Below are 21922 nucleotides of genomic sequence, written 5' to 3'. Positions count from 1 at the left end.
TAATGGGCATAGTATCCTCCAAACTAAAGGGGTGGCGAAAGCCTCAAAACTCTGGGCTAGGCTTATAAATGCCCTTGGGCAGATAGCCTAGTATGAACCCATGAACCTAAGTAGCGAACGTAAACTCGTCAAGTCAAAAAGTAATAATAGAAAATATATAATTCTACAGCATTACTAAGCGTTCGAAAGTAATCCAAGCAAGGCAGGCAGTTTGTTTCCAGTCGAAAATCCTTTATTAAGTACAGAGACAAGCGATCCAAGTAAAACAAAAGTAGAGTAATAATTTCCTCACAAGCTTTCTAAATATATATATATATATATATATATATATATATATATATATATATATATATATACTTTTTATCAGGCATGGGAGTGGTTTATTGTGCTGTAAAACAGTGTTATTGGTACACATGTTAAATTCACATCCCTTCCCCCATCAGTGTGACATTCGAGCTGGTCCTGCCCTACCTAGTAGCTGTCATAATAATATATAGCCCTAATGTGCTTTAATGGTACATCTTATTTAACCAAATTATTAAGTCTGATTTTATACAAGGCAATGTACTACATGGCTGGAAATATATCAACCTTAGTTCATTTTGCGATCAAACATTATATATAAATATATACATATACATTTTGCATGTAAAAATCAGTTTCTATTTTCATAAGCTATTGTTAACAAAGATCACTTTCGTCCTTTTAAACTACTTCAGGTCTGTGTACAAGAACCCTAAAAACCTATATAATTGTATAATTAGTTAGTATTGTTATTACTATCATTTTGAATAAAGTGGAAAAAAGAACCAGAAAAAAATAAAAATAAAAAAATATGTATGATGATGGAAACAAAATATGCACTTAAATTTCAAATGATTTAAAATGGTATTTAAAACCAATTTGTAGAAAAATAAAATAAAATACAATTGGTCAAGTAAACAATGTGGCAATTTTCTAAGTTCCAGTGCACTTTTAATTGAACAGTAGTAGTTTAGTCCAGGCTTTCTAAAAGAGTTCAGCTTTAATTGCCACATGAGTTCGTGTTTCTCCAGATTATTCGGGATGTCTCCTTCAAGATCACCCATGTCTATGCGATCCAGGATCTGGAACTTAAAACCTGTGTCTTTTATGAAGAGCGAGGTTGTTTTGAGACTTCGGGGATACCACTGAGATTACTTGTTTTTTGTTGATACTTTGGTTTCTGAGACCAAGGTTTTTGTTCCATTAAAGGATCTCTGTATCGGTGTGGAATTCCAGCATTTTAAGACATGGATAATGACAGGCTAAAAGATTTACTAACTGTACCTATCTGGAATGATACAGAAGCAGATCAGATACAAACGGATACAGAAAATGGACAGGGAAGAATGGGCCTAGAAAATATGAATTCAGAGACTTTTTCTAAACTAGAAAAGCAACTGAAACACATGCAGGGTCTCTACTGGGAACACATTTATTTACAATAAAGCATATATAAGAAGACTACCCCGGGGACTTAGATTGAACAAAAGACCAATGTGGAAAAAATATGGATGATTCACTTTCTAAGGAATGGGAAGATATTTTAGAGTATGCCAGCTACAAGCTTATTTGTCTGCTAGTAAGGAACACCCTTAGTGTGCAGGAAGCTACAAAGGCTGACATCACATCTTTAAAAACAACATTGGAAAATGAGAACCACAATAATCTAGATGCTAAATTTGAGCTACTTAGAGTGAAAGCATATGAGCAGTCCATTAAAGAAAGATTAATAAAATGAAACGAGATCAACTGGACAAAGATGATCCTGGGAGACTTACTAGGAGGTACAATAATAATATCAACAACAGGAGAACCAACAACAGACAAGGTTTTAGTTATTACAGGGGATATAAGGGAAAATATAACTGTGCCAGCAGACCTCAACGGGATTTTCCCAGGGGAGATCCTCGCACAAAACCAGACAGGGGAACAGTACAGGACCACCAGGAGACTGCCTCTCCAACATCTCATTCCCCACAATCCCAATCCCCTCTGGCTATCAACACTCTGCAGAAGCCTTTGACATCACAGAAGGATCAGGACAGGAACATAAGCCACAGCGGCAACCAGAACCGACAGAGTTCTACAGGACGAATTAGAGGACTACCAGGACAACCGGGACCACAGACAATCCAGCTACCAGGAGCAGCAGCACCATCACAGAGACCAATTTCTTCAAGAAGACAAATATCAACAGCACAGACATCAACCACCACACCAATACCAGCACCAGAACAAGGACGACCACCCCCAGAGCTTGTCCCTTTTACCAGGTCCCCCCATACCACAGCCACAGCGAGGACTACTACTACAACCCACAGAGATTCCAGAAAGCAGAGGAGGAATTCCAGAGGTCTCTTACTCTATCCACAAACTCTCAGGGAGACAGGAGAACCAAACAGTGGACAGGGGTGAGGGAAATACAATACCTGGGCAATCCCGACTGGTACCCAGACTACAACCCAGGTCCCAGGCTCAGACAGAGAAAACAGCCACAGTAACTGGTACAATAACAACAACAGGTACCACAATAACAGGTGTTCCACTTATCTGAAACCACTCTGTTAAATCACTGACTGACTGAAGAGGAAAAATGTGTGTTGTCCAAAGGACGTGCTTTTGTACCAAGCTGCAGGAGTGAGGTTGCTCAAGTACTGATAGACCTTAAAATGTTTGTGAGGAAGCTCATCTTAAGGGTACAGTTTCATGGCAAAAGTAATGACACTGAAAATCAGCCTATTGATGAAACTATAAAAAGTCCTAGCAGCTATTGTCCACCACTACATCAAACACTAGCTGCTTTCGAAGTGAAATGTGAGATGGATATCAGGAAACTGCTTAAAAAACCTCCAAAGAAAAAACTTTATAACTTAACACAGGGAGAAAGAAAAGCATTGCTTGAGCTAGGCAATGATAAATCCAGGCGTGTAATGAAGGCAGACAAGGGAGGAGGTATACTTGACTGATACCACTAGCTACAACCAAAAGATAGAGAACATGCTGGAGGATAACAGATTTTGAGTTATTTACCATGTATGACATAAAAAGAGCTTATGATTTATGGAACACTAATCTCAGCACATTATGGGAAGAAAAACTTATCACTGAAAATCTTTATAATTATTTATGGAGCCCATGCCCACGTTTATCTTACTTTTTTGGAATACCAAAGCCACACAAGAACAGAGAAGACCCACCTTATAGACTGGTGGTAGCAAGTGGAGGTTCCCTTACTGAAGCCACAGCCATTTACCTTGATTACTTGCTGAAACCTCTAGCAGAAAAGAATAAGTCCTACATAAGAGATTCAATGGATTTTTTTGAAGAAAATAAAAAACATTACAGTGGAAGCTGACAGTATTTTGGTAACTATTGATGTGGAATCCTTGTACACAGTGCTCCCTCACAATTACTGTATAACAGCAGCTGTGGAGTCTTTTAAGAAACATAATCAGGGTACACAGGCACAACAGCAAAAGTTAAGCAAGCTCATTAATCTTGTACTGGACTTCAATTTCTTTACTTTCAATGGCAAGCACCACAAACAAAAAAACTGGTATAGCAATGGGGGCTGCCATGGCTCCCAGCATAGCTAACATAGCCCTGGGCAAATGGGAGGAGGGCTTTGTGTTAAACACAGACTACATGCAGCATATCACATGCTATTTACGTTTTATTGACAATGTCTTTATTGTGTGGGAAGGTGACCCCTTGCAGCTTGGAGATTTTATCACTTACCCCAATCAAACAACCCCCTTCCTGAAGTTTACCTCTTCCCATAGCTGTACTTCAACCACTTTCTTAGATATGCAGATTTCCAAGGACACCAACAATAACAGAAACATCACTGATCTATTCAGAAAACCAACTAGGGTTAGCTTATTACTCCACAGTAAAAGTCGACATCCTACAAAAACCAAGTATAATGTAGTGAAATCCCAAGGCTATAGATTAGCTCGAATTACCACAGAGATGGAACCATTTTTGAGAAACCTGAACAATTTAGAGAATGATTTTTTAGTGAGAGGCTATGAAAGTCAAATGTTAAACATCCTGGAACCCATTATAGAACTGAAAAGGACTGAAACACCTTCACTCAACCTCCCCAGTAGAAAAATGTTAAGTAATCCCACAGAGAATAACAAATGCAAAAATAGCTGCATCCTGACACACTTTGGATTATCACAGTATCAAAAATATTATTGAAGAAAACTGGGACATTGTCACAGGAAGCCCTTTTCTGATTAACATCTTAGGTGAAGCCCCATCATTTGTTTATAGGCAGGCCAAGAATATTAGAAATTTTGTTGAATTTAAACCGAGACCATGTGAGAAAAGCACTAAAAGATGTGAAACTAATTGTACATTTTGTATATTTATACAGCAAGGTGATAGCTTTTATTGCCCTTATTTAAAGAAGATCATTAAAACCAGTGCAGGGGGTGACTGTAACACTAAAAAAGTAATTTACAGGGCACAGTGCAATGAATGTGATGCATTCTATGTGGGCAAGACTGTAAATAAACTCAAGCGAAGGATTTCATGTCATCTGTCAGAAATCCGCTCTGGATGTAAAAATAATGCACTAGCCAAACACCTTTCTCTTCATAAAAGAGACACAGGTTTTAAGTTCCAGATCCTGGATCGCATAGACATGGGTGATCTTGAAGGAGACATCCCGAATATTCTGTTATGTTATGTTAACTCATGTGGCAATTAAAGCTGAACTCTTTTAGAAAGCCTGGACTAAACTACTACTGTTCAATTAAAAGTGCACTGGAACTTAGAAAATTGCCACATTGTTTACATAACTAATTGTATTTTATTTATTTATTTTTTTCTTTTCTACAAGTTGGTTTAAAATACCATTTTAAATCATTTGAAATTTAAGTGTATATTTTGTTTCCATCATCATACATATTTTTTTATTTTTATTATTTTTTTCTGGTTCTTTTTTCCACTTTATTCAAAATGATGGATAATAACAATACTAACTAATTATACAATCATATAGGTTTTTAGGGTTCTTTTACACAGACCTGAAGAAGTCTAGAAGGACGAAAGTGATCTTTAACAATAGGTTATGAAAATAGAAACTGATTTTTACATGCAAAATGTATATGTATATATTTGTATGTAATTTTTGATCGCAAAATGAACTAAGGTTGATATATTTCCAGCCATGTAGTATATTGCCTTGTATAAAATCACATACTTAATAATCTACTTAATAATTTGGTTAAATAAGATGTACCATTAAAGTACATTAGGGGTATATATTATTATGACAGCTACTAGGTAGAGCAGGACCAGCTCGAATGTCACACTGATGGGGGAAGGGATGTGAATTTAACGTGTACCAATAACACTGTTTTACAGCACGATAAACCACTCCCATGCCTGATAAAAAGTATATATGTATATATATATATATATATATATATATATATATATATATATATATATTTAGAAAGCTTGTGAGGAAATTATTACTCTATTTTTGTTTTACTTGGATCGCTTGTCTGTGTTCTTAAAGGATTTTCGACTGGAAACAGACTGCCTGCCTTGCTTGGATTACTTTCGAATACTTAGTAATACTGTCGAATTTTATATTTTCTGTTACTTTTTGACTTGAGTTTACGTTCGCTACTTCTACTGTTGTCTGATCTGATTAATATACAGTGATTAACTAGAAATATATGGACTGAAAATCTTCCACACAGAGAAGTTTCTGTTTTTAGACCCACTACACTTTAGTGGGTTGTTTTGAGACTTCGGGGATACCACAGAGATTACTTGTAAATTAGTTTAAACAATACAAGATGCATATGAAAAAGGATGATATTGAATGTTAAATACAATAATGTGAACAAATCAAACATTTCATAAAACCATTTTATAAAGACCTATTATAAATCCCCCGTTTATAAATTGTTTCCCTAAGGCAGGGTTATATTACCAGGCTGTGCAAATGTACAGTTTTACAATTTAACTGCTCTTAATTTAAGTAGAGGGGCAGGTGACAAATATTCATTCAATCCTGTTTTTTATTGGCCTATAAAAATTACCACCATAATTCTCTGCATTCAATTGTTTCTTCCCACATGCCCCCACATCTATCCATATTTTTTTTCTATCACAAAAAATAGAAAATGTGCTTGTAGACATTCTAATGTGCGTTTATAGAGGGCATTATTGTCTGTCTTGGTCTGAATGTCATACATGTTTTAATAAATTCTTCTCTTAAGCTGTTACTGTTTTCCCTATATAGAAAGCTTGACATGCTTGACATATAGCTAAGTGCATTAAACCACCAGATTCACAGTTACTGTAATATTTACTTAAGATTGTTTTCCTACTTTCCAAGTTCACAGTTTCCTTGTTAAGTATGTATTCACATTGTGAACAACGGCCACATTCAAAGGTTCCATGTCTCTTCTTGATGGTACCTACTTTAAAATTATTGCTACTTTGTAGAAAACTTTTCAGATTCCTTGCGTTCTTGTAGGCCACCTTCAAGTCACCTCTGTTGATCATTTCTAAATCACTGAATGTAAGAAATTTATTCCATTAATTACTGAGAATATTTCTAACTAGGGTTGAGCTGCCGTTATATTCAATAATTAATGCCCTATCAAAATTCCCACTTTTTATAGGATTACCCATGTGAATTTCATTAGAATTTAACCCCAGGATAGGCTGGTATCTTAACAGCTCTCCCTTTGAGAACCTGCTCACCTACCTTCTTAAGGAGGTCATCTGGGTATTTCCTCTCTTTAAACATCTGCTTAAGAAATGCCAGCTCTTTAACAAAATCTTCAGTATTAGAGGTCTTTCTACTAGCTCTAATAAATTGACCTTTCATAATGTTTTGTTTATGGTAAAACAGATGTGCACTATTAAAGTGCAAATATGAATTACAATATATGCTTTTTCTATACACCTTGGAATTAAACACATTATTTTTCTTGTATACTTCTGTGTCCAAGTATTTCCACTTATCTGGGGGACATTTGTAGGTGAATTTAAAAAAAAATGTACTATTTAAAAAATCCATAAACTCTAGGGTCTCTCCTGAACCAATCCATAAAACACAGATGTCATCCAGGAACCTTTTGTACAGAATCCAACAATGTCTATAAATAGAATCTAAAACGTATTTTTCTCCCCACTTTGCTGAAACCAAATTTGCATATGTGGGTGCGCATATTGCACCCTTTGCTACTATTCTAGATTGATGAAAAAATTCACCATTAAAATATAATTGTATTTCAAAACTAATTCCACTAACTGTAAAATTAATGAACATTCATCATTTGTCAAAGTTCCATTTTCATATATTATTTCAAGTAGAGCAAGGCCTTCCTGATGAGGAATACTCGAAAACAAGTCTACAACGTCTGTGGTTAGGAAACCCATATTTTCCTTGTATAATTCCTGTTTGAAGCTCCGTAACAAATCCCAAGAGTCCCTTAAGTACTTTGTTTTTTCAACCACAATCCTTTGTTTGATATCTACAAATTTAGCCAAAGGCAATGTTTTTGATCCATCTGCCGAGTTTGTTTTCCTTAAGGGTGGGTCCATTTCATTTATCCGTGGCTTTATTGCTTCACCTGACAGAGGTGCTAGTGTGGATTACTGACTGTGCTGAACACACAGAATTACAGGATTTAATGCATTCTGCAGAACGTCGAAGCCGCGGTGGTGCAGTGGTAGCTTTGTCGCCTCACAGCAAGAGGTTCTCCCGTTAGATTCTCGGCTGGAGTGCCGCCTTTGTGGAGTCTGCATGTCCTCCCCATGGTAGAGTGGCATTCGAAAGACATGCGTAAATGGGCATGCCTTCGTTGAAGGTTGGGTGTCGAGCTGGCACCGTAAAAATCTACTGCCAATCATTAGTGGACCGGAGTTTTGCTGTGGCGACCCCTAACCAAGAAAAGCCGAAAGAAGAATGCATTCTGCAGAACAAGTTGGTAAACATACTTTGCAATGTGGTTTTGACTCGTTAGAAGCATCTTGCAGGGCTGCTGTCACTGGGTCTGTACTTAGAAGGCATGCTTGGCTTAAGGAGCAAAACTTGCCAGATCATGTTGAAGCTAAATTACTGGATGCTCCCTTAAACCAAGACCGCCTGTTTGGCAGCAAAGCAGAAGTCTTCAAAAATATGGAGGAAAAAGCTAAATCTATGCAAACTGTGAGATTCCCTGCAAGTACAGCCTCCCAAGTTTAGTAGGTATTGGCCTTCAACGAATTGGTCCTTTCCAGTCTCTTCCAGGCCTTCAGTCCAAACCCAGGAACAGCAAACCACCTAGGCTACAGTCTCTGGCTAAGCACAGGCCTAAGCAGTGGAGGGCTCCCACTTCGAAAGCAGGGAGTAGTAAGGCACCCCCCTGTGGAAAAATGGCAGAATGACTTGATCTTAACCCTTCCAAGACCTGCTCAACTGCCTGCTCCCTTAGGAGGAAAGCTGGCCCTGCATGCAAAAAACTGGGAACTCATTACCCAGGACAGATGGGTTTTGAATATAGTTTCCCAGGGATACAAATTCCACTTACACACCCTACCAACCCCATATCAGTGGGCAGAGGCCCAACAGCAGGTTCTGTCTCTTAAGTATCAGGGATATTCAACCTGTCCCAGCAGAAGAAAAGGGACAATGTTTTTATTCAAGACTTTTCCTAGTGCCCAGAAAAGACTGCTCCTGGCATCTTATCCTGGACCTCTCTCTTCTAATTACCTTTTTGGTAATCCCAAAATTCAAAATGCTAGCACTTCAACAGCTGCTTCCTATGCTAGGCAAAGATGTCTGGTTGGCAACCATAGACTTAAAGGAAGCTTACCTGCACTTTCCAATAAGGGAATTTTGCAGGAAATACCTATGCTTCGGTGCAGGCTCCATGCACTGTCAGTTCTTTGCACTTCCCTTTAGTTTATCTACTGCGCCCAGGGTATTCACAAATTGTCTAGCGCCAGCCATTGCATTTTGCAGGCAGAGAAATATTCAAATATACCCATACTTGGACGATTGTCTGATTCAGGCAGAAAGCCAGAGCTTGCTATTAAAACGTCTGGCATTCGTAAAGAAACTTCTTACCTCTCTGGGGTACACCATAAACACAAATCTCACCTAGTACCCTGCCAACAGATTGTATTCCTGGGAGCAAGCTTGAACACATCTTTTCCCAGCTGGCTTTCCTCACTCCAGAGAAACAAGTTTATTTGACAACCTACATCAAACTATTTGTTACAAAGACCCAGCTATCTGCAAGGAAAATTCTGCAAGCCCTGGGGTTCATGGCTTCTTGCATTCTGCTAATTCCATATGCAAGACTGCATATGAGTAAACTATAATGGTATCTAAAAAGCCTATGGTTTCAACTTTCTCAGGACCTGGAATAAATGACTCCTATCACTCCTTCTGTAAAGACAGAGTTCCTTTGGTGGGCAGAGGCTTGCTACCACAACAAGGAGCTCCCTTTCACTCTACCCCCTGCCACACAAACCCTAACAGACACATCGGACTATGCATGGGTGCTCGCTTGGCAGGGCAGTGCATTCAAGGCAAATCAAACCTGAGACAGATGCACCTACATATCAACCAAGAAGAAATGTTAGCTGTACAGAATTCCCTGACAGCCTTCAAAGACCGCATTCTTTCATGACAATTATTGGTAAAGACAACACCACAGTTGTGGTACATAAGCAGGGGGGAACCAACTCCTACCCCATCTGCAGACTAGCCATGGTTTTGTGGAACACAGCCTTGAGCTACCAAGTGCTCCTGCAAGCTCAATTCCTGCCAGGAAAGCTAAATTCACTGGTAGACGACCTGAGCAGAAATCTCATGGACTCACATGAATGGAAACTGGAACCAAAAATATTCAAACTCTTGAACAAATGGGGGACTCGAGGTAGACCTGTTTGCCTCCCCTCAGAACTACCAACTGGACAAATTCTGCACAGGGACTTCTCACAGTCAAGCCTGGAAATTTGATGCCCTGTCCTTTACCTGGGAAAGCCTCTGTTAATGCCTTTCCCCCTCTGCCTGTCCTCTCAAAGGTTCTGCAAAAGATCAAACAGGGTAAGCCAAGGACAATACTGATTGCACCAGACTGGCCACACCAGCACTGGTACCCCCTCTTGCTCTGTATGACACTACTGGAACCATGGCACCTGCCTCAGGCCCCTTCCCTGCTGTCCCAACAGGCCTGCCAGATTCTGCACCCTCCTCTTCAAACCTTGAACCTTGCAGCCTGGCTTAATTCCTTGAGCTCTCCAATAGCATCCCTTAGTAAGCAGGTGCTAATGTCATTCTGGAGACAAGGAGGCCTAGTACTAGAAAATCCTATGCTGAAAAGTGGAAAAGATACTGTTCCTGGAGCCAGACTCTGGGATGGGCACAATGGTGCCCAGCTTGCTTTCATATTCTTCAGTACTTAACAGAAATGCTCCACAAAGGCCTATCCGTCTCGTCAATTAAAATTTATGCCTCTGCCATTTCAGCACATTATAATACTGAGCTACCACTCTTTTCTCTCCCCCTGCTAAAGCAATTCTTTAGAGGGGCCAAACATTTAAGACCCCCCAGGAGAGCCCCTACTCCAGCCTGGGACCTTAACTTTGTATTGGAAAAGCTCACTCTCCCTCCCTTCAAGCCAGCTGCAACTGTAGAGTTTGAAGTTCCTTTCATGGAAAACAGCTTTCCTTCTAGCCATCACTTCAGCAAGAAGAGCATCTGAATTACAGGCCATTATGGTAGTGGAGCCTTCATTGTATTCCATGCAGACAGGGTTTCCCTCGGGACCAGTCCTTCCTTTATGCCCAAGGGGGATGTCGAGTGTGGCCCTAAATCAGTCTATTCATTTGCCTACTTTTTTCCCTAATCCACAAAATAAAAGGAGAACGAATACTGCACTCTGGATGTGCACAGACAACTTAGATTTTATTTTGACAGGACTAAGCCTCTCAGAAAATCTGAGCAGCTGCTAGTTGGCTTTGCTGCAGGGGCAGAGGGGAAGGCCATTTCAAAGCAAACAATTTCTAAATGGATAGCCCATTGCATTCATTTCTGCTCTAAGCACCATGGAAAACCTACCCCACGGGGATAAGATCACATTCCACCAGGGCTGCATCTACCTCTACAGCCTTTCTCAGAGAAGTCCCTACGAGGGACATCCTAGAAGCTGCTACCTGGAGCTCTGCACATACCTTCAACAAGCATTACCACATGCCTATTTTTTATAAATCCAGAGCTGTTTTTGCCACTGCATTCTTGCAGGGCTTAATAGCTGGCCCTTATGCTTTCTTAATTTCCTCCTCCCTTCCTTAGCTTTGGGAATCAACCCAAATGTGATGACTGCAACAGTGAAACACGAAGAACATAGTACAGTTGTGTACACTTACCATAAATGTAGATGTTCGAGTGTATTCACTGTTGCAGTCCTGGTTACCCTCCCTCCAGCCCCCTGACTTCTCTTGGCACTACCTTGCCTTCTTGTTTGGTGTATTTACGCTTTCTGATGTCTTTGTTTTTTGATGGAGGTGTACCATAACATATAATTGCTTTCCATTGTGGGGGTACCTGACATCTGGGACAAGGAAAACTGATGGAATGGTGTCTGCTGCATGTTTTATACCCCTGACGACCTGATGTCATGGAAGAAGAGACCGCATCCCACGCAAGAATCCAACACTCTGGTATTCAGGCCGGCTGAGGGCTACCTGCAGGCAGATAACCCAAATGTGATGACTGCAACAGTGAATACACTCTAACATCTACATTTATGGTAAGTGTACACAACTGTACTTTTCTACTCCAGACTGTTCCTGGTGCCCAGAAAAGAGGACTCTTGGCACCCAATCCTGGATCTATCAATTCTCAACACCTTTCTGGTGGTCCCAAAATTCTAAATGCTTACCCTGCAACAACTTCTCCCTATGCTAACCAAGGATGCCTGGTTAGTCACCCTAGACTTAAAAGCTTATCTGCACATCCCCCATAGGGGAGTCTTTCAGGAAATATTTACGCTTCAGGGCAGGCTTTATGCACTATCAATTCTCTGCACTTCCCTTTGGCTTATCTACTGCGCCCAGAGTATTTTCAAAGTGCCTGGCTCCAGCCATTGCATACTGCAGGCAGAGAAATATCCAAATTTTCCCATACTAGGACGATTGTCTGATTCAGGCGGATAGTCAGGAATCGCTTCATCAGCACCTGTCATTTGTAAAAAGACTCAACTTCACTGGGGACACCATCAACGAAAAGAAATCACAACTGGTGCCTAGTCAAAAAATTGTATTCCTGGGAGCGAGCTTGAACACAACTTACCAGATGGCATTTCACACGCCAGAAAAACAGGTCTGTTTGACCAACTACTTCAAACAAATGGCCACCAAAACCCAGCTGTCTGCAAGGAAAATACTGCAAGCCCTAGGGTTCTTGGCTTCATGCATTCTGCTACTTCCATGTGCAAGACTGGATATGAGGAACCTTCAGTGGTACTTAAAGTCTCTGGTGCCAGCATTCTCAGTACCTGGAAACAGTGATTCCCATCATGCCTTGTCTAAGGGCAGAGTTCCTTTGGTGGGCAGAAGTACGCAACCACAACAAGGGGCTTCCTTTCACTCGACCCCTCGCAACCCAAACCATGACAACAGACTCATCAGACTTTGCATGGGGGGCTCACATAGCAGGCAAATGCATTCAGGGCAAGTGGAGCCTAGGACAAATTCTCCTGCACATCAATCAAAAAAGAGTTGCTAGCTGTAGAGAATGCTCTGATGGCCTTCAAACACCTAATCCTTCCAGGACAGCTGCTGATAAAAAGACAACACAGTTATGTGGTACATAAACAAGCTGGGGGGAAACCATTCTTACCCACTCTGTAGGTTAGCCATGACCCTGTGGAACACGGCCTTGAGCAACCAAGTGCATCTACAAGCTCAGTTCCTGCCAGATAGACAAAATTCACTGGCAGACGACTTGAGCAGAAATCTCCTAGACGTACACGATTGGAAATTGAAGCCCAACACCTTCAACCTTCTAATCCAGCGGTGGGGGACACAGGAGGTGGACCTCTGCTTCCACAGAGAACCACCAGTTGAGCAAATTCTGCATCAGGAACCCTCATAGCAAGGCCTGGAAGGTTGATGCCCTATCCTTCAAATGGGAAAACCTCTCAATTTATACCTTCCCCCTCTGCCCCTCCTCTCAAAAGTACAAGTCATGATCAAACAAGACAGGCAGAGGCAATTCTTTTTGCCCCAGACTGGCCATGCCAGCACTGGTACCCACTCTTGTGCAGTCTGACAACAGTGCCGCCCTGGCACCTTCAGAATCCTACCTTGCTGTCTCAGCAGGAGGGACAGAGTTAGCAGCCACAGTTGCAAACCCTAAGCCCTGAAGCCTGGCTTATCCTCTGAATACACCACCAGCAAACAGGTGCTGGACGTCATTCTTGAGGCCAGAAGGCATAGTACTAGGAAATCCTATGCTGAAAAGTGGAAACTATATTCTTGAAATCGGTCTCAAGGAAAGGACACAGCAGATTACCTAGCAGAGCTACTTCATAGAGGCCTATCCTTCTCCTCCATTAAGATTCATGCCTCTGCCATCTCAGCTCATTATAATACTGAGTCACCTCAGTTTTCTGACCCTCTCATCAAACAGTTCCTGAGAGGGGCTAACAACTTAAGACCCCCTAGAAGAGCACCCAACCCTGCCTGGGACCTTAACTTTGTTCTGGAAAAGCTCATGCTTCCTCCTTTTTGAACCTGATGCTTCAGCAGAGTTAAATTAGTCTCTTGGAAAACAGCCTTGCTTTTAGCTATAACTTCAGCAAGACGAGTTTCTGAGTTACAGGCATTAATGGCTGAGGAACCCTCCATTATTTTCCATGCTGACCGTGTTTCCCTCAGGACTAACCAGTCCTTTTTGGCTAAGGTGGTGCCTAGTGTGGCTTTAAACCAATCCATCCTTTTACCAACCTTCTTCCCTAGTCCTCAGAATAAAGGGGGAAAGGATCCTGCACTCCTTGGATGTGTGCAGACAGCTCAGGTTCTACCTTGACACTAAATATTTCAGAAAATCTGACCAGCTGGTAGTCAGCTTTGCAACAGGGGCAGAGTGTGCAAGGCCATTTCAAAGCAAACCATTTAGAAATGGGTAGCACACTGTATCCATTTCTGCTACAAGCACCATGGAAAACCTACTCTACAGGGATCAGAACACATTCCACTACGGCTACTTCGACCTCTACAGCATTTCGTAGGGGAGTCCCTACCAGGGGCATGCTGGAAGCTGCAACCTGGAGTTCTGTACACACCTTCACCAAGCATTACCACTTAACTATTTTTTTTCTAAATCCAGAGCTGGATTTGCTACAGCAGTCTTACAAGGCCTGCCTAGCCAGCCCTAACACCTCTTGACTGCCTCCACCCTTCCTCAGCTTTGAGAATCGACCCAAGTTGTGATGACTGCAACAGTTAAACACAAAGAACATAGTACAGTTGTGTACACTTACCATAAATATAGATGTTAAAGTGTATTCACTGTTGCAGTCCTGGTTTTCCTCCCTCCAGTCCCCTGGTTTTCTCTCTCCTTTTACCTGTCCTCTCTATGGCCATTTTTAATCGCAGTGGTATTTACTTTTTACTGGTGGTGGTCCACACCATATACTAGCTTTTTCTTTGGGGGGCTGCTGACATTTGGGGCCAGAAAAACTGATGTAATGGCATTGGCTGCCTGTTTTATACCCTTGACCACCTGACGTCATGGAAGAGGCGACAGCATCCGATGCAGAAATCCCAAGACTCTGGTGTTCAGGCCGACTGAGGGCTACCTGCAGGCAGATAACCCAAGTGTGATGACTGCAACAGTGAATACACTCTAACATCTAGATTTATGCAAGTGTACACAACTGTACTTTTTGTAGACTTTGGAAATTAGCTGCGTATTCCATACACACACTTGTTTAACCAGTTATAATTGGCTGTGCAGCAGTCACACAGGTATAACTGTATGGGGGTATGTAGGGAGTGCGATTGTATATTGCTGCATCCGTTTCTAATCTTTTTCTCAGTTATCTGCTGATGACTTTGAGTCCACCTGCGTCTTTTCTCATTACCAGGTATCGTGGTTGTGGTAGAAGGCCCATACATTTTTCTGTGAAGAAAGTCTTGAATAACAATAGAGACTCTCTATTTGCTAACCTGGTTAACCCTGCTTTTAAAGTTAGCCCAGCTGTGCCATTATGTACTTGTAGAAGGATAGCCGTATTTGGATAATGGATTACATTTTGGATGTTGAGGTTTGTTGTATACCTTGGCAGGAGACTGCAAATGTTGTATCTACCATGCTTCTGGAAGCATTCCTTGCTCACGTTGCATGTCCCAGTTTTTGGTCAGCTGTACCTACTTTCACGGGCCTTTGTCCAGATTTTTTATGTTTCCTGGCTGAGAAGTATAGTTGTGAGAGAAGTCCAGTCTTGTGTGTGTATATATCCCACTACCAAAAATCTTTTGTTCATCCCACTTTGGGTGTCTACCAATTTGCAGTCTACTCCTTCTTTTTAGGCACATGACGGAATTGCTTGCAGTGTTGTTTCTTGGGCGCTTCCCAGGTGAACTGATGCTAGTGCAGACTGATGTCATTAGTCTATCTCTGGTAGGGGGTGCACAAAGTTCTGACATTTGGGACAGTTGGTAGACATTCTTGTTTTGAATTCCCTTTCAGCATGCATGCAGTTGCAACTTTCTTCCCAGCATTTGAGCTTGTGCTAATGTGGTAAGTTTGTACTGTAAGACTCATTTGAGAATAGTGTTTTGCATGATGCAGTATTTTTCATTGTATGCCGTTTGTGTACCTCTCAAATGCCATGAAGTAAAAAATGTTTTTTCTCTCTCAAGGAACATGAGTCAGAAGGAGGGAGAACACCCCTGATGAAGGCTGCAAGAGCTGGTCACTTATGCACTGTACAGTTTCTCATTAGCAAAGGTATTTGCTTGTTGATTTATAATTTTGTGTTGCAGTAAACGTGCTAATTATGGAATGTCATAAAGCAGCTTGGTTTTGTAACTGGTTTAGGGGAAAATTACCTGAATCACCAAGTTTCGGATCAGCTTGGATAAAAGCCAAGTTGCTTGGTTTGAATGATGCATAGATGAGGAAGTCAGTAGTAGGTTTTGTACAATTCTTTCTCCCTTTTTAGCTCTGTGTTCTGTTGCAGCAGATTTTTTGCTTTGTGTATTAAAGTAGAAATGGGGAATAAACAACTTCTCGTTAGAGTATATTCCATCTTGGCAAAATGATTACTTTACTACGCAAGTAAAATGTGCAGTGTTTTTTTTGGTATCTTTTGCTGTTTTTTTTCCCTTTGGAATGCTAAATTTTATGATGTGACACTTAGCGACGTCCTTAGTGGATCATAGATTTTCTTCTTAGATTGACCTCCGTTTGATTTGTCATAAAGGTTGACAAGCAGTAGGGGGTACCTGTTCCCATGCCATGTCACACACCCAGTGTAAGAGTGCATGTAACCCCTTACTTCTCATGTCTGTTTGGACTTCTTGGAGTTCACTTCTTATTTCTTACTATCTGTGAAGTTGGCGTATCTGCCTGAAATTAAATATGTTAACATTCAACTGCCTGATGAGGAACTGTACCAGCATCATCTCTGTTTGAGGGGGGCCTTACTCAAAAAATTATTTTACGTGTCAGAAATCCATCCATACCACTATCTGAGATGGCATAAAAAAGCTCTTGGTCTTCCATGTTACCAGGAGGTTGGCAGGAATTCACATATGTTGATTGCAGGGATATGTTGAGGTCTGGTTCATGAGGGGGCGACTGAGAATGGGGTGTGGTTTTGATGAAGCCCGTCTCCCAGAGGCTGATCCATTTCAGAAAATTTCCCTTCTCTGCACATGTTAAACTTGTATTTAGCTACTGCAGACTCGAGCTTGCTTTTCTCTCCCCCTTTGCCTGATGACAGAGGGTCTACTATCTGGGGTTTGGGATGAGGGTTGTTGGTCAGCATTGGGGAATTTGCCAAAAGTTTATGCCCAGCCTAGTAACAGAAATGGTGATCATGCTTAAGTGGTAATTGGCTGAGGGTCTAGTTCCCTTTCCATGGTTTACTGTCAAGTCCACTGGCCTAGGTTGAAGGAGAAGCCACCAGATTGACATGCCTGGGATTGCAGTTGTGAGCCTAGAATTCAGATGTTTGATGTCTGTTAGTAACATGAGTTGGAATAGCAATGTACCTGTGGAGAAACATGGCTGAATGCCAGCAATGCTAGTCTCTTGTGTCTGCCACTTTTGGCAGCCTACTATGAGTTGCATATCTTGGTCACCTAAAGTTGGGTATGTGCCCATCAGTTGCTTGTCCCTTTTTGAGTTGTCCATGGACCTGCTGGTTGGGAAACCCTTCCCAGCTTAGGATCCTGCTGATGTGGAGAGAGTGTAGTCCCAAGAGCAATAAGGTTTGTGATTGGCCCCCTTATAGTGTACCACCTTTACCCCGGTGCTTTCATTGACTATTGTACAAACATTAATTGCATGTGTTTTGTACAAACCTTAATTACGTGTTCATCAAATGAATCACTTTAACAAAAAGTTTCCATGCTGTGTAAATATTAAGATGGTTTTGTTGCTGTCGTACACCTCTGGCCACTTGTAAGTAGTGTATTATCGCAAATTTATGCCCTGTAGCACATCTAGCGGAAGTATACACAGTGTTTACCACTTCTCTGTATTATAGGCCTTATCTCATGATATAGCTTTTCATAATTGATGAGAATTAATCCTATGTCTGTTTTCATCTGATTCAAGCTTTAGGCTGTCTGATCCGACTGGATCTGCCCTTGGCTCCTTATTTTGCAGCTTACGGATCCAGGGCGATGACTTCCCTTTCCATAGATGTTCATCGTGCATACAGCTGCAGTCATAACAGATGGGTTCTCCTGCCGTCAGGCGGGTCCTCGGTCGGCCGAATTCCAAAGTCTAGGTCCAGCGTCGGTTGTAGTAGTTTCTTCCCTGACGTCAGTGCGACAGGGGTATAAAGGAACCAGCCAACGCCATTTTCTTCAGTCTTTCTTGCCACGCGGTGCCCGAAGCAGAAGCAGTTCGCAAGTGCCGGTCGGCCAGCTCCTGAAATTACGAAAATTTTGAAACTGAAGTCTTCTTGAAAGCTAAGTACCATGTTGGGGAAACTTTTCTTGCCTCAGACCGATGTCAGACAAAGTTAATAATTGTATTTCATGTGGGAAGCAAATACCGCATAAGGATTTCCATTCCCTCTGTATACCTTGTTTAGGCCCAGACCACGACATCTCGGTCTGTCGCTTTTATGCTACATTCAACAAACGCACCATTAAGCGTCGGGCGGAGTTCGCCCAGCATCATTTTGGAAAAACATTTAACTATATTATGTCGTCGGATACTCCGACTCCAGTTTTGTCTAAAAAACCGCAAAGATAAGGACCGACACACAAGGTCCGCGGCCTCTACCGACACCACGCCAAAGCCGACTACATGTGGTCCGGTTCTCAGTGAGACGCCTACGCAGCCCCTGACTACCAACGACACTTCATTGGCGATGTCTCCTATGCCCGAGATCGCAGGCTCCTCGGCCCACACTCCGACTACAGATACCGAAGCCACTCTTGGCGCTGAACCTCAAAATGTGGACAGGTCTACCTCCACTCAAGGTGTCTTCAGACCACCTTCTTCTTTCTCCATCAAGGCTTTCACTAAGTCTAAAGCAGCCATGCACTCTGAGACAAGCTACACAGGGCCCATCTCCAGGTCCCATGCCTAAAAAGCAGATGCTTAAAATGGCTGAGGATTTAATTACTCTTATCAGGGGTTCTCAACCCCCACCAGACAAAAGGCCCAGAGTGGAGGAAGAATCCCCCTCCTCTGATCAGGGCTCCATTATTTCAGAGCACTCTGATGATCAGAAACATTCTTACTCCCCTTTTGAGGACTCTGATGCGGAGGAGTCTATTCCTTCTGTATCCCCCCCAGAGGATTACTCATTTGGGGAAACTTTGCATACTTTAAGGGAACACTTCCACTGGGAAGGCCAAGATTATTCAGATTCCAAGAAAAGGCTTAGGGAATTTCTCTTACTACCTCAGCACAGGCTTCTGGCTATACCTTCTGTCTTGGACATCCTAGATGATGTTTACTCGGAGGCCTGCCATAACCCGGACTCTCTGCCTCCAGCCTCAGTTAAGCCTGACCGGTACTACAGGGTTCCTGACTCACACCAATTTCTATACAAAAGCCATGCTGCTGACCCAGAAACTATCTCACAGGGCCCCAAGGGAATTAAGGCTTCCACTGCTAAAAATCCATTACCTTCCGAGAGAGATTCCAGATCCTTAGAAAGGTGGGGAAAAAAGGTATGTACCTCGGCCACCTTAACCATGAGGGCATTAAACTGCCAGTTTCATATGCTGAAGTACCAACAGTTTCTGTTATCACAATTGAGAAGTAAAATGTCACAACCTGAACAACCAGACTTGAAGGAGCTGCAGGATTTGATGCATAGTGCAGAACAAGTGGGTAAACATACCTTACAATGTGGTTTTGATGCTCTAGAGGCCTCATGTAGAGCTGCTGTTACAGGATCAGTCATACGTAGACATGCCTGGCTCAAGGAACAAACCTTGCCTGATCATGTCAAAGCTAAATTACTAAATGCCCCTCTGCAAAAGGATGTATTATTTGGTGCTAATGATGAGGAGGTATTAAGGAAAATGGAGGAAAAGGCTAAATCAATGCAAACAGTGAAAGATTTTCTACAGGTACAGCCCCCACGTTTCAGTAGAAATTGGCCTTCCAAAAATTGGTCCTTCCCTGCCACGGACAGATCCCAAAGAGGTAGATACAGGCACCCGAGGGGCAGAGGGCAATCCCAAGGATCGTTTAGAGGCAGACAATGGCAAGCTTCTACACAAAGAGGTGGTGAGGATAATTCGCAGCCATTCAGAAAGCAAGCCCAATGACTTTCCACTTTGCATGCCAAGCAAGGCTCAAATGGCAGCACCCTTAGGCGGAAAACTGGCATTATTTTCAAAAAAATTGGCATATTGTCACAAAAGGCAAATGGATCCTGGACATTATAAACAGAGGCTACAGATTCCATTTTCACACTCTTCCAAAAATGAGAGGCATGCCAAACCTGCCACACACAGGGCAGAGGCACAAAGACAAATTTCAGATCTCATAGACATGAAAGCTATACAAAAGGTACCTACTCACGAACAAGGTCAAGGTTTTTATTCCAGGCTATTCCTGGTACCAAGGAAGGGAAAAGATTGGAGACCTATTTTGGACCTATCCATCCTAAACACATTTTTACTCGTACCAAAATTCAAGATGCTCACTCTACAGCAGTTTCTTCCCATGCTGGGCAAGGAGTCTTGGCTGGTAACATTGGACCTCAAGGAGGCATACCTGCATGTCCCAATCAGACAAAATTGCAGAAGATACCTCAGATTTCTTGCAGGTTCAACCCATTATCAATTCTCTGCATTGCCCTTTGGCTTATCTACTGCACCCAGAGTATTCACGAAATGCCTGGCATCAGTAATTGCCTACTGCAGACTTCAAGGGATACAAATATACCCCTATTTGGACGATTGCCTGATCCAAGCGGACAGCAAGCACATACTTCTGAAACATCTGGCTTATGTAATAATGTTGTTGAATTCTCTGGGATACACAGTCAACAAAAAGAAATCAAGGCTCATACCCTCTCGGAAAATAATTTTCCTGGGTGCCATCTTGGACACAAACACCCAGATGGCCTACCTCACGCCAGAGAAGCAGGGGCAACTAACTCAATACTTCAGAACACTAGCAAATTTCACCAGGCTGACTGCAAGGAAAATCCTGCAGACTCAGGGATTCATGGCATCTTGCATCTTACTAATCCCATGTGCAAAGCTGCATATGAAGAAACTTCAATGGTACCTGAAAAACCTATGGTCTCAACACAGCCACAGTTTGGAAACAATAATACCACTAATTCCATGTCTTCAAAAGGAATTTCTGTGGTGGGCTCAAGCATGCCAAACAAACACAGGTCTCCCATTCAGCAAGCCTCAAACAAATCAAGTTATCACAACAGACTCCTCGGACTACGCCTGGGGGCTCACATGACAGATCGGTGCATTCAGGGCAAATGGTCCCAAAAAGAAAAGCACCTTCACATCAATCAAAAGGAAATGCTAGCAGTAATAAATGCTATTATAGCTTTCAAAGACCTTCTGCAACCAGGTCAACTATTGATAAGGACGGACAACACCACAGTTATGTGGTACATACACAGGGAGGAACCCATTCATACCCCCTATGCAGGCTGGCCATGTCACTTTGGAACATGGCTCTGGACTTACAAATCGAACTTCAAGCACAGTACTTGCCAGGCAAGGAAAACACACTGGCAGGCAACCTAAGCAGAAATATGACAGATCCACACGAATGGAAGTTGCATCCAAAAGTTTTTACAGAAATAATCCAAGCATGGGGAAGGCCAGACATAGATCTCTTTGCCTCACACAAAAATCACCAATTGACAAAATTCTGCTCAAGGATTTTCCATCCAAAGGCCTGGAGAGTGGACGCTCTCTTTTAGTTGGACATCAATGACAGTTTATGCCTTCCCACCTCTTCCTCTGCTGCCCAAAGTTCTATTGAAAACCAGAGCAGACAGACCAAAGATGATTCTCATTGCTCCGGACTGACCAAGACAAGACTGGTACCCACTCCTGAGGAGCCTCTGAGGCATTCCCCACCATGGACCCTGCCTCTAATGCCTCTTCTGACTCGGCACAGCTTCAAAACTCTTCACAGCCAGCTAAAAACACTCAATCTAGCCGCATGGAAGAT

At 42.1% G+C, this 21922-nt stretch overlaps 1 protein-coding gene across 1 annotated transcript in view; it reads left to right on the top strand.

Annotated features, from left to right (window-relative positions):
• LOC122799695 (ankyrin repeat and KH domain-containing protein 1-like) overlaps nucleotides 1-21922 on the top strand; it is a gene marked incomplete in the record, with an annotated part of 3928199 nt that overhangs the window by 1604264 nt on the left and 2302013 nt on the right. The window contains 1 exon segment of the mRNA XM_044068930.1: nucleotides 15928-16015. Coding sequence (XP_043924865.1) covers nucleotides 15928-16015 — 88 coding nt within the window.

The sequence above is a fragment of the Protopterus annectens genome, chromosome 4.part0, assembly GCF_019279795.1.
Source record: "Protopterus annectens isolate FY-2018-M chromosome 4.part0, PAN1.0, whole genome shotgun sequence".
Taxonomy (NCBI): domain Eukaryota; kingdom Metazoa; phylum Chordata; order Ceratodontiformes; family Protopteridae; genus Protopterus; species Protopterus annectens.
The sequence above is the reverse complement of the archived record's forward strand: the minus strand, read 5'-3'. Positions and strand labels throughout refer to the sequence as shown.